General features: G+C 40.0%; 1 protein-coding gene across 3 annotated transcripts in view; it reads left to right on the top strand.

The window, feature by feature from the left end:
* The window catches only part of ZMAT4 (zinc finger matrin-type 4), a 382,200-nt gene that overhangs the window by 117,362 nt on the left and 251,987 nt on the right, over positions 1-12,851 (top strand). For all 3 annotated transcript variants that reach the window (XM_032838006.1, XM_032838005.1, XM_032838007.1), the window contains exon 3: positions 8,424-8,513. In XM_032838006.1, the coding sequence (XP_032693897.1) occupies positions 8,424-8,513 (90 nt within the window). The remainder of the gene's footprint in view (positions 1-8,423; positions 8,514-12,851) is intronic.

The following is a 12,851-nucleotide window of genomic DNA, read 5'->3' as shown; positions in this document are numbered from 1 at the left end:
TTGTGGAAAATAGTATGGAGGTTCCTCAAAAAATTTTAAAAATAAGATTATCATATGATGCAGTAATTCCACTACTGGGTATTTATTTACCCAAAGAAAATGAAAACACTAATTTGAAAAGTTACATGCACCCCTATTTATTGCAGTAGATGAATGGATAAAAAAGATGTGGCATACACACACACACACACACACACACACACACACTATATAATAGATAAATAGATAAAGAGGATTAGGATTACCTTTATCTTTGTGAGTACTGAGATTATATTGTATACCCGAAACTAATATAACCTTTTATGTTAATTATAGGTAAATAAAAAAGGAAGATGTTGTATGCATGAGTGTGTGTGTGTGTGTGTGTGTGTGTGTGTAATGGAATAGTTAGTACTCAGCCACAAAAAGGAATAATATCTTGCCATTTGCAGCAACATGGATGGAGCTAAAGGGTATCATACTAAGTGAAATGAATCAGAGAAAAACAAATACCATATGATTTCATTTATATGTAGAATGTAAAAAACAAAATAAATTAAAAAACAAAAAGCAGAAACAGACCCATAATTACAGAGAAGAAATTGGTGGTTGCCAGAGCAGAAGGGGACTGATGAGCAAAATTGGTGAAGACGAGTAGGAGGTACAAGCTTTTAGGTATGGTATGAGTAAGTCATGCAGATAAAAGGTATAGCATAGGGAAAGAGTCAGTGGTATTGTGTTAGTGTTGTATGGTGACAGAAAAAAATTAAAAGCATACATAAGAAAAATTGAGATCACCTATGATTCATGATAGACAGTGTTAACCCTTTGGTATGTTTCTCCCTAGATTTTTTCTATGTCTCTGTGCACATATACGATACAGATAAATATATATTTGTTCAAAATATTTGGCATTATTTATATTCTTGTTTGAATATGACTTTTTTCTTTATATTATTTCATAGATTTAAAAAATTTCATTAGTATTATTAATATACTTGCTGATAGCAGTTTTGGTAATCTATCATACAGATATAATATTTATCCCTCTCACTTAGAATACTTAATTTATTTTCTCAATTTCACTGTTATAAATAAATAGCAGTACATGTTTCTCCTTCCTTAAATCAATTCATAGAAGTAGAATTGTTGGATTGAGCAATTTTTTCTGTTTTGAATATATATTGCAAAATTTCCATCCTGGATGCTTTTATCAATTTACATGCCTAGCAACTATGTACCAGAATCTTCATTTTCCTGTATCTTCACCAATATAGGTATGTCTATTTTGTAAATATTTGTCCACTTTGTGGCAAAGCAGGTATTTTTTTGGTTTAAGAACTATAAGGTAGAATTTGGAGAACTTGTTAAATGTCGTTTAGTTACTTGCTTTTCTGAAATTCCTGTTTATATCTTATTCCTGTTTTAATATTTGTTAGTGAATTTGTTAAAGTACTGTTTCTTAGGTATTAAACCATTTCATTTTACATATTGCAAATATTTTTCCTGCTTTATGGTTTGCCTCTTATATGTATTTCAGGTTTTTTAATCTGAATAATAGTAATAATAATAATCTGAATAATACTCATTTTTTAAAAAGATTTTATTTATTTGATAGAGACACAGTGAGAGAGGGAACAGAAGCAGGGGGAGAGGGAGAGGGAGAAGCAGACTTCCTGCTGAGCAGGGAGCCCGATGGTGGGCTGGATCCCAGGACCCTGAGATCATGACCTGAGCTGAAGGCAGAGGCTTAATCCACTGAGCCACCCAGGCGACTCATTTTTTCCCACTTCTTTATCCTATCCCTCTGCATTCTAGGAATTGTCTCTATGTTGACTTCCACACTGATCTGCAGTGTTGATTCTGCTCTCGTACTGATGTGAAAGACCTTCAAAATGAAACCATGATATTTTTAATGTCCTTTTTTATTAACTCAGGCCGTGCATCTTTATTGCCATCAGCTGTGCTATCTCATCTTTTAGCTTTTACCCTCAGTCCATATTTTCTTGAATTAAATGAATGAAGTATGTACATTTAAAATGTACTTCCATTTATTGTAGGAAATATTTTTACAAGTAATTGCTTTATGTCTTTTCCTTGAGAGTTTTCTGAAGGCTTCTTTTCCATTACAGAAGTTTTTCCTGGGTGCCAATGATTGTTGGGAGAAGAGAGGTTATGAAGGCCTGCTACTTGTCCCTAGTGTGTGAGAATGGGCCTTTGATCCTTTCATGGCACACCTGAAATTTTGCGGGATCTTCTGATCTGATCCATTTGTAGGATCACTTCAGTAGTTTATGTAGGAGGTCTGGAACCTGGGTCCTTGGACAGATCCAGCAGAAGACATTTATTTCTTCCTCACTTGGGGTCTTTCTCTTCTGAGCCCATCTTCCACCCCAAGTAAAGGGAGTTTCTGTATCCAGCCTCCTCCCTGTGTTAATAAGGAGAGATGCATCACTCTGGGAAAGAGTCTCAGTTATCAGAGGAAATCTCTGGCACTTGTGGTTTTCTCTTTGTTAACCTTGACTTCCTAGTGAAGTTGTACTCTGGCTTTTCCAGGGCTCAGCCCTGAGGCCCTCAACCTGGGAGTGTTACACGGGGCTGTGCCAGGGTGCTGCCTTCTTCCTGAGAGCTGGAGTCCCCATGTCACATCTGCCCATCATTCTCAGGCAGCTGGGGAGTTAGACCCTTGGTATTTGTTGCCCTTTCTTTAATCGGCTCTTCTTCGCCCTAGAATGAGTAGAAACAGTTCAAAATTGGTAGCATATGAGAATGACTGTTCTGTAATTATCAGTCTGTTTCAGGTTTTCCCTTTTTCTTATAGTCTTTGGCTTATTTTAGCTGGTTTCTGGAAGAGGTATAATTAGATACCTAAGATGAAATAAAATGGTGAAGACTTAACTAAAAAATCAGGAATGGATCTTAAAGCTTATTTGAAATAACACCTCTCCTGCCAGCCTCACAACTGTGACTTGAGGATAAAATGAGATGGTAAATGTCACAGGGGTTTTGTTTGGAGCATTATGCAAATACTAAGTTACTTTGTTATCTTCACATTTTATGAGACCAGAAACCAGTAGCCCTGTTGGAAGCAAATTTGAGTTGTGAATTTTGTAAGGGTATGTGATAATGGAAAATGGTTATTTAGGTGAAGCACAAAGCCATTCTATTTCGATGTGGTCCACCCCCTTCTTTCACACAATACATCTGAAATAGAGGTTTGTCTTGTTCTTTATCCCCCCAAAGAGAAGGCTGGCCTGAATTTCCACTTTAGACGATTTCTTTGAGTGCCAGGAGATTGTTTGAGCCAAAGAAACTAATCTGCAGATAGGTCTGCCCCCTGCACAATGCCCAGCATCAGGGGCAAAGGCTTTAATTAAAATGGAAGACTTGGTAATTTCTGGCCTATCTGGGAAGCTTAAAGTTGATGTGGTTTGAATGAAAGTAATGACTTTTGCTTAAAATGAAAATATTAATGCGAGAGCCAGGGACTGACTTTTGGTGCAAGCGAGAGAGATTGCGATTTCTTTTTTGTGGCTTTTCCCTTGAAGAAATGACCCTTTTCTTCCCCGAAACTCTGTAATATATACACTTAACATGTAAGGTACTTTTTACTCCTTATATTTCCTTTAGTTGGTAATTTGTCTTTTTAAACTCTTAAAAGAAGTGCATATTTTAGGTATTGACAAATCTTTGAAAAAATCATAAGGATTTGTTTTTGTTGTTCGTATTTATTTGGATGACATAAATACATCTCAGAAGTGGTTTTCCTTCCAGTTTTGTTTCTAGATGGCATTTGTCCACTGTGCCCATAATCTTCGTTTATATATAGGAAGTGGAATGACCACATTGTAAAGAGGACACATGTTTACCGTGGCCTTTGTATGTACCAAAACAAAGTTTTAAAAGTTAAAGTAATATGTATTGCTCTTGGGTTAAGTAGGCTTATCTAGTCACCAAGTATCGCAGTGAAAAAAATGCAATGCATTTTGAATGTTGATAAGACATTAGCAATGGTAGATGAAATGTGGTCAACTATATCAGTATATGAACTTATGAGTATAAAAGCATTTCAGATCAGTGTGCTGTTTACTAATTACTCTCATTATGAGTAGAAAGTAGATGTACAATGGAATTACATTGCAATTACAATGGCTTGAGCATTGTGAAGTTATTACTTTTATGGTAAGGGAAAATTTGTTGTAGAAATAAAATCATCCATACTTTCTCTTCCTTAATAAATCATGCTTTTCTTTTTCCTTTCCACTTCTTATTGATATACTTACAGATATTTATATAATCTTAATCACAATATGCGAACAGTTTTTGTTTTAGCATTTTCCATTCAGCATGTATTAGGTAGAAAGCACTTCTTCAATTTCCCACTGAATATACAGCCTCTTGTCCAACATGTAACTGTCTCCCCAATTTGATGTTCCTAGTTCGTCATTCTGCAATGAACATCTTCACTCAAATCTAAGTCTAACTTCTTTGTGGGAAGGTTTCTGTTTGTTTGTTTGTTTCTGGAATCAGTTCGAAGTAGTGAGGTTACCAGGCCAAAGTTCAAGCAATTTCTGGTAGGTAAGGAGTTGAGAGGAGCCTGTTGGAGGAAGATGCTGAGGGAGACTCAGTGTATCCCACTTTGAGGAAGAGGTGAGAATGCCAGGAAAGAAGGAGATGAGCCGCACCCAGGTGTTGAAGACCCCAGGGCTGAGGCAGGCGAGTGGGTGCCTGGGAGCCATCGGCTAGCAATCTCTTTATCCTTGTCAATTGACATCATTTGGGAGTGGCTTTTTGGGTTTCAGTCAGTCTAACTGGAAGGGAATGACTCCACACTCCCATTACTGAGAAGTGGACTGTCTTCTGGGTTTTACTTCCTGCCCTAAGTCAGGGTGCGCTTGTGTGGCACTGGGTCCAGCCCTGGCAGTCTGGGAAAAGGACTAGGAGGACAGAGACAATAGGAAAACAGCTAAATGATGAACCAGAATGCCTCCACCATCATTCCAGAATGAGGTGGGATTTTCCGAAGCTCTCTTTTTCTTCACCCATACACAGGGGCAAAGGCAGAACTTGGAGGGCCGTCAGTCCTTCTTCCATCAAAACTGGAGGCTGGGAGAGCTGAAGGAGAAAAATGAACAAGATTGCTAATAAGACTTAGATTCCAACATCTCTCCTCACTGATGGCTTCACGGCAGAGCTTACCATATACTTCCCTTTTCTGTTCATCTAATGGTTTTTTACCAGTTTTGTCCAACTGCAGTTAAATAACCCAGTGAACTCTGCCTTTGCCTGAAAGAGTCTTTTTGAAAGAAATGGAATATTTTAGCAAAGAGAAGAAATCCAACCACAAAACAGGATGCATTATAAGATTTCCAGTTTTTGGAATTTTGCAATGATTTTGTTCTCTGGGAATCCAGGGCTTTGAGCAGATTGATGATGTCAGGTACTGAGATCCATTCTTCTAGAGTGACAAATGCAACATTGAAAGCCCACTTCAGCCACATTTGAGCTCATGCTGGTATCACTTTGTCTTTTCGCTAAGTACTGGTCTGTTGTGCTTTTCCCCAGCCCAGCCTCTGGGACCATATTCAGCATTTTGCAGGTTTTTAAATGTTCTTTTTTCTTTTTTTGACTGTAGGCATATTCTTAACTTTCCCACTGCCCCTTCCTCCAAAAAAACAAACAAAACAAAACAAAACTAGAAAATGTATATAAATTTTAGTCATCAACATAATTCTCTGCAAAAAAAACCGTCACTAGTCTGCACTGCATCATTCTCAAAAGCATGCAGAAGCTGAACAGTGCTGTTGAAATGATCTGGCACAAGTCCACACAGGTCTCTATTTCTCATCCTACCAATCTCTCGGGCAAACGAGACTCCAGGTAACCCTTGATTACAACTTACAGTGCAACCTAGAAATGGCTACAAATATATTTCAAAATCACACTTCAGTACTTTTATGCATCTGTAATATCTTTCATGTTCCATTAGCACTTTTAAACCCATTTAAAGGCCTTGAAAGTGTTCAATGACTGTTTATTTTTTTTTACTTTTTAAAAATTTTTTCCTTTAAAAAAAAAATTCTTTTCAGTGTTCCAGAATTCATTGTTTATGCACCACACCCAGTGCTTTGTGCAATCCGTGCCTTCCTTAATACCCATCACCAGGCTCACCCATCCCCCCACCCTGCTCCCCTCCAAAGCCCTTAGTTTGTTTCTCAGAGTCCACAGTCTTTCATGGTTTGTCTCCCCCTTCAATTTCCCCCAACTCACTTCTCCTCTCTATCTCCCCATGTTATTCCTTATGCTCCACACATAAATGAAACAATATGATAATTGACTCTCTCTACTTGACTTATTTCACTCAACATAGTCTCCTCCAGTCCCGTCCATGGTGCGACAAAAGTTGGGTATTCATCCTTTCTGATGGAGGCATAATACTCCATAGTGTATATGGACCACATCTTCTTTATCCATTCGTCCGGTGAAGGTCATCTTGGTTCTTTCCACAGTTTGGCAACCGTGGCCATTGCTGCTATGAACATTGGGGTACAGATGGCCTTTCTTTTCACTACATCAGTATCTTTGGGGTAAATACCCAGTAGTGCAATTGCAGGGTCATAGGGAAGCTCTATTTTTAATTTCTTAAGGAATCTCCACACTGTTTTCCAAAGTGGCTGCACCAACTTGCATGCCCCCCAGCAGTGTAAGAGGGTTCCCCTTTCTCCACATCCTCTCCAACACTTACTTGTTGTTTACTGTCTTGTTAATTTTGGCCATTCTAACTGGTGTAAGGTGGTATCTCAATGTGGTTTTGATTTGAATCTTCCTGATGGCTAGTGATGATGAACATTTTTTCATGTGTCTGTTAGAACCATGTTTTTTAGAAGCACAATAAAGGAATGAAAAAAGTGATAAAGAAGGAAAACCAGGCTGAGGGATTTACATCATATCCTGTCCTGTAAACAAGTTGCAATTTGCTGTGCATTCTCTGAAACGTTCTCTGCTCTGCCTGCTTCTTTGCCTTTGTGGCTAATCTGTGAAGGCAAGCCATCATGCATGAGATTGGCTGGTCCCCGACTGTAAGTAAAGACAAAATTGAACCAAGGCCTGGAGAAGGAGGAATTCAGTCCTGAACAAAGGGAGGGGTTCGGGGATCAGAATTAGGTAGCGATGGATTCAAGGAGAATTCACATCCTAACACTGTAGATTCAGAGTTCAAGATTGGTGCCCACGCTGGTGAGACACGTTAAGTTAAGCATTATGTGGATTGCAGTTTTTCACATGCACTGCCTCATTTGATTCTCCCAGCAAAACCCTAATAAATATTATGTTCATTTTGTACGCAGAGAAGATGAGACTCATTTTAGCTATAAACAAATTAGACTGACTTGCTCAATATCACCCAGCCAGATCGCTGCAGAGCCGTGCCTGGCTTCCGAACTTGGGACTATTTGTGCTCTTGTCACTCGGCCATCCCTCAGGTAGCAGCTTGGAAATTAGAACTGTAGTGTTCTTTTTTTTCTTTTATTAAATTTAATTTTATTTTTTTCAGTGTTCCAAGATTCATTGTTTATGCACCATACCCAGTGCTCCATGCAATCCCTGCCCTCCTTAATACCCACCACCAGGCTCACTCATCCGCCCCCCCAAAACCCTCAGTTTGTTTCTCAGAGCCCACAGTCTCTCATGGTTCTTTAAAGCGGGGGGGTGGAGTTCAGGAGGGCTCTCAGTGGAGCAAAGGAGTGTAGGGAAGATGGAACTAGGATGCGATCAGTTTCTCCATGCTGGGCCTGGACACGTCAGTACAGGTAGAAACCCAGAGTCCTGCTAACCCTGTGGCTGATGGGGCTTTATGGTTGACCTGCTCTGCCTGCTTGCACGCAGTTTGGGCTCTGATCAGTCCTCAGACTTGCATTTGATATCCTTTTTTGCCCATGATGTCTGATCTGGAAAATCTTTTTTAATAGCTTATTAATGAGGCTCCAAAATGGGAGAACCAGACAAAGAGACTTCTGTTGGAGATGCTATGCTTGCCGACTCCCAGGGGCCATTGTCTGTCCCCAGCTCCTTAGGGCAGGGCAGAGGGAGTTCGAGACAAGGCCGGGGACCTGGCCTTCCATCACAGCCCATCCTTGTACTATTCTCTCTCTGACCTGTTCTTATTTTGAGGATAATTAAATATGTGATTCACTCCAGGCTTAAACATCCCAATGCTTTTAACTTTCTTCTTTCACCATCTTTTCTAATTCTGAAATTATGTTGGCTTTGTAACTTTGGGCAAGTCGCTTAACCTATCTGAATCTTCAACCTGCATAATTCTCAGGAGCATGTGGAAGTGTTTTTAATGAAACTTTACTACTTTGCATATACAGTCACAGGCTATGTGTCTGAGGATTTAAAATGCCTTCTCTTTCATAGTATCTGCTTCTGCTTTTCCTTCCCAGAGTCGAAAACATGCAAGCAAAGTCCGACTGTATTACATGCTTCACCCCAGGGATGGTGGGTGTCCAGCCAAGAGGCTCCGGTCAGAAAATGTGAGTATCCGGCACCCTCTGATATCCTCAGATGATCTGTTCAGTTTGCTGAGAACTGTGTAGGTCTAGAAAGTAAAGTCACATCTACCTTAGCAGGAGAGCTAAGGGAGCAGAAATAGTTCTCATTAAATACAACAGAAAATATTACACATTAGCAAGGCTTTTTCCTTTTCCCTGCCCAAACGTTCCAGTATGGTGTTGGGGGACTTCGCAATGATTCTGTGCCAGAGTAGAGTGGAGAAAGACCATCCAGAGGGGACGGAGAGCAGCCGGGGGAAGGGAGGCAGGAGCCGTCACAAGAAAAAGAGTAGGAAAGATGGCTTAAGGAGAAATCCTGTCAGAAATATGAGACACTTTGCTGTTTACGTATTTTATTTTTTCTTTGGTGTATAAAACTGAATGCCAGTTTATTCATTTATAATACAGACTGTGCATATCTTACAAATAAAAATATTCAGGGTTTTTGATCAGTACCCCTCTCCCCGAGGGAACAGTCACTTGGGAAGAAAATGACAGTTAAGAGGTTGCTTTGAGGATGTAAAGTTAGAACGAAGGGTTTACTTCCGCCAGGCCAAGGCAGGGACTAATAAAATAAATATTCCTTCCTCTCAGCAGAGTTTCTTTTCCTAACGAGTGGAATATTCATACCCATCCATTGCAGAGGTCCTCTGTGCTAAACACTGCAGATTGAACAGAAATCACTTGTCCTTTGAGTTCCGGACGAGGCTGCAGGCATGGAATTTGTACCCTACGCTCTCGCTTGTGCTTGTGATCCCTTTCTCCTTCAGCTGCCAGATAGATACCAGTCTTCCTTTCTTATGAAAAATTAATACATGTGGGGCACCTGGGTGGCTCAGTGGGTTAAAGCCTCTGCCTTCGGCTCGGGTCATGATCTCAGGGTCCTGGGATCGAGCCCCACATTGGGCTCTCTGCTCAGCGGGGAGCCTGCTTCCCCCACCTCTCTCTCCTGCCTCTGCCTACTTGTGATCTCTCTGTCTGTCAAATAAATAAATAAAATCTTAAAAAAAATTAATACATGAACACTGAAGAAACTTCACAAGAAATGAGCTTGTGTATTCTTCACAGGAGAAAAAGAGAGAACAAGAGGACTGCTTATGACCACAGGTAGTGAGCATCAGGGCTGGTGTTAATGAATTCCAAGCACATATCTTACATCACGAAACGAGCTGTTCATACCCAGACTAATCCGGAACGCTGTGAAGTTGTCTTGACCGCTTTGGTGAGGCAGCATTTAGAGCTTATTAGAGGCAAAAGATGTCATGAAAACTTTTTAAACTGCTAAGAAATGGGACAGAGACTAGTTCTTGTCAGCTCTTAGCCTTATGACCTTAGGCAAATAATTGATCTCTCAGAACCTGTGTCCTGAATGAGGCTATCATAATCACACCTTTCCTTACTGGATTTTGTGAGGTGCACACTTACATGCCAAATACTGAGGGAAAAAAAGATGAATAAGGCACAGACTTGCCTTAAAGAAACTCAGAGTTGAGTGAGGGACATAAACATTGTATAAAAAAAAATTGCTGTAATCCCACAGTGTAGGTGTTTATTTAACATTCTGCACAAAGCTCCATGGAGACAAAGGGCAAGTTGATCCATGCCAGGACGAGTCACTCAGGGATGGTGTTTCTGAGAATTGGTATTTGAGCTAGGGATCTTTGGGCTTGAATGGATTATACCAGTTGGCGGAATTGGGAGCCAGGGAGCAGACGGGCGCATTCTTGGGTACATTCCGATCAAAAGAACTTACTAACCCCCAGCGAAGTTGGCCTGAGCCAGCTTTCATGTAATTTCAGAATCCTGTAGCTATAGCAGAGCCCTGATTTCCATCAGGATCTGTTAGCAGAGAGAACAGAATTAGTTCCTTTTCCCTGAAATATCCCATGATGATGCTCGTGTCCCTTCATTCAGGAGCCATTTTGTGTGGGGTTCATAGACAGTTGACAGTTAGCTCTTTGAACACGGATCATTTTCTAGCTACTCAGGTTCTAGTCGTGATTATTGTACTTATTTATGTCAGAGCTCCTAGGGAGGGCTTGACTGGGCAGACAGATAGGGGGCACTGGGACTCACACTGGTGTTACTTGGGGACATGGATCTGGTCAGATCCATGATTTACTCCACTCATGTTCTGGTTCTGCAAGTAGCATTGGGGACAGTTTATGGAGGGGAAGATGTTTGGATTTTCAAAGCAAGAAGTATTTGCAAAGATCCTTTACCAATGAGCCCTTTGAGAACTTTTGCTTCTGGTGTATCCTGGAATCTGTGTATCTTTGAAAACTTGGATCTACCAATGATTTATTTCTTAAATCATTTCTATAGCTTTTCATAGTGATAACATAAGGACAAATCAGTAAGCAGGAAAAGAAGCATAGTGAACTTTATTTAAAAAAAATTTTTTTAAAAGATTTTGTTTATTTATTTAGAGAGGGAGACAAAGTCAAGCAGACTCTGTGTTAAAACAAGAGCCCGACACGGGGCTCGATGTCATGACCCTGAGATCATGACCTGAGCTGAAGTCAAGAGTTGGACACTTGACTGACTGAGCCACCCAGGTGCCCCCATAATGAACTTACTTTTTGAAAGAGATATTTGATGCTTTTATTAGGGTGTGTATACATTTCATAGGTGAATATGTCATTTGCCTTGGGCATTTTGACATACCAGATACAGCATGGAAGCCACTCCGGTCCCTCACTATGGCTGTGACAGTTAATATTGGTAATTATTGGGCCAACTTTCTTTTTTACAGACTTATACCCAAGGATGGAAGATAATATACAAATAGACAATGGCCAGCCATATATAAAGAGAGAAAGAGAACTTTTATACACTTAAAACTAAAGTAACATTGGGTTTCAACTGTAACAACAACAACAAAAAAGTTAAAAATAAATAAATAAAATTAGAACTTTGACCCACAACCTATAGCAACCAGCCTTGGAAACCAAACCAACCAATGTATAGTAACCAGCCCAGGAAGCCCGCCTAAGTTAAACCTAGAGGAAGTCAGACCACTATCTCTAGTAACAATCCAGGAAGCCAAACAATTACCCCTGAAACAATAGGCCCCAAATAGTCTGGACATGATGAATACCTGATAGCTTTCCTAACTTTTGTCCCTGCTTCCACCTTGGAACCAACCAGAGAAAGCCAAATAGGCGCCACGAAGCAATCACATAAGGATTCGCACTTGTAGTTTGCCTATTTACAGCTTCCACACATGAACAGCCTCCAATCAGGGCACACCTGAGGCTGCCCCTTTATACCGTTACATACCTTTCCCACCTGTCTTGCCTGTGAGTCTTCTCCAAAGGCACGTGATGGAGGCTAACATCCTGGCTATGGGAAGCTCTAATAAATAGACTTTCTTTTTTCTCATTCAGTTGGTCTTTATTTTCATGGGGTTGCAAAATGGGGATAAAAATGGGGATAAAAAGGACATCTAATGCACAGTTTTCTCATAAGGCCCAAATTAGATAGCTCCTTTATTCAGGACTTCGTTTTCAAAGGTCCTTCTCCCAGGAGTTGTCATCATTGCTCCCCTCTCCACCAATACCCTGTGTTCTTAGAAGAATATAACTCTCTGTTCCACATGCCTTTCCATTCTTGCCCATCCTTCCCACTTCTCTGTTTCCAGGGGCTATGATGGGTTTGTATCCCAGTCTTACCTTACTGAGAACAGTTTCATGGCTGCACTGAATACCCCAAAATTGAGTGACTTCTGAAAACAGAAGACTTGTTGCTGAGTTTCCACGCCCAGACTATGCATGAACCTGGGCCCACACTGATTCCTAAAACTGATAGGGCTGATAAGTAACGGCAGCTGTCACTTCCTTCCCACTTCTTAGCCTTCTGGGAATACATAGTAACTCCAAATTTACAACCAGATGAACAGAAGTGCCTATTACTATTCCCAAGGTCTATTGTCATTTCTACTCCAGGTGATTTGACTTTCTTATTGTTTCTCAAGAACATAAAATTCATTTCTGCCTCCTATCCTGACATTCCCAGCTTTTTAAATTCCTCCCTTAATATGCTTTACTGTTTAGAATACTCATCTGGATATTCTATGTTTTTTTTTTTTTTTTTTTTTTTTTTTTTTTTTTACCCCTGAAACTTTAGAGTGAGGCATTTTCCTCCTGAGGCCACAGAATAAAATTAAATGTGAAATAAGTTGTTATAGTTGATTGCCTTAGAGAAATTTTCTGTAATCTTGTGAGCATTAGAGCCAAAAAGGACTTTAGAGAACATCTAGTTCATTGAAAGTCTCAGGTTTTCAAGTTACTTTTTAGTATCTTCACATCTGCTTTGGGA

This window comes from Lontra canadensis, unplaced genomic scaffold (genome assembly GCF_010015895.1).
Source record: "Lontra canadensis isolate GAN:19392208 unplaced genomic scaffold, GSC_riverotter_1.0 scaffold101, whole genome shotgun sequence".
Taxonomy (NCBI): Eukaryota; Metazoa; Chordata; class Mammalia; order Carnivora; family Mustelidae; genus Lontra; species Lontra canadensis.
This window is presented reverse-complemented; position numbering and strand designations above follow the sequence as displayed.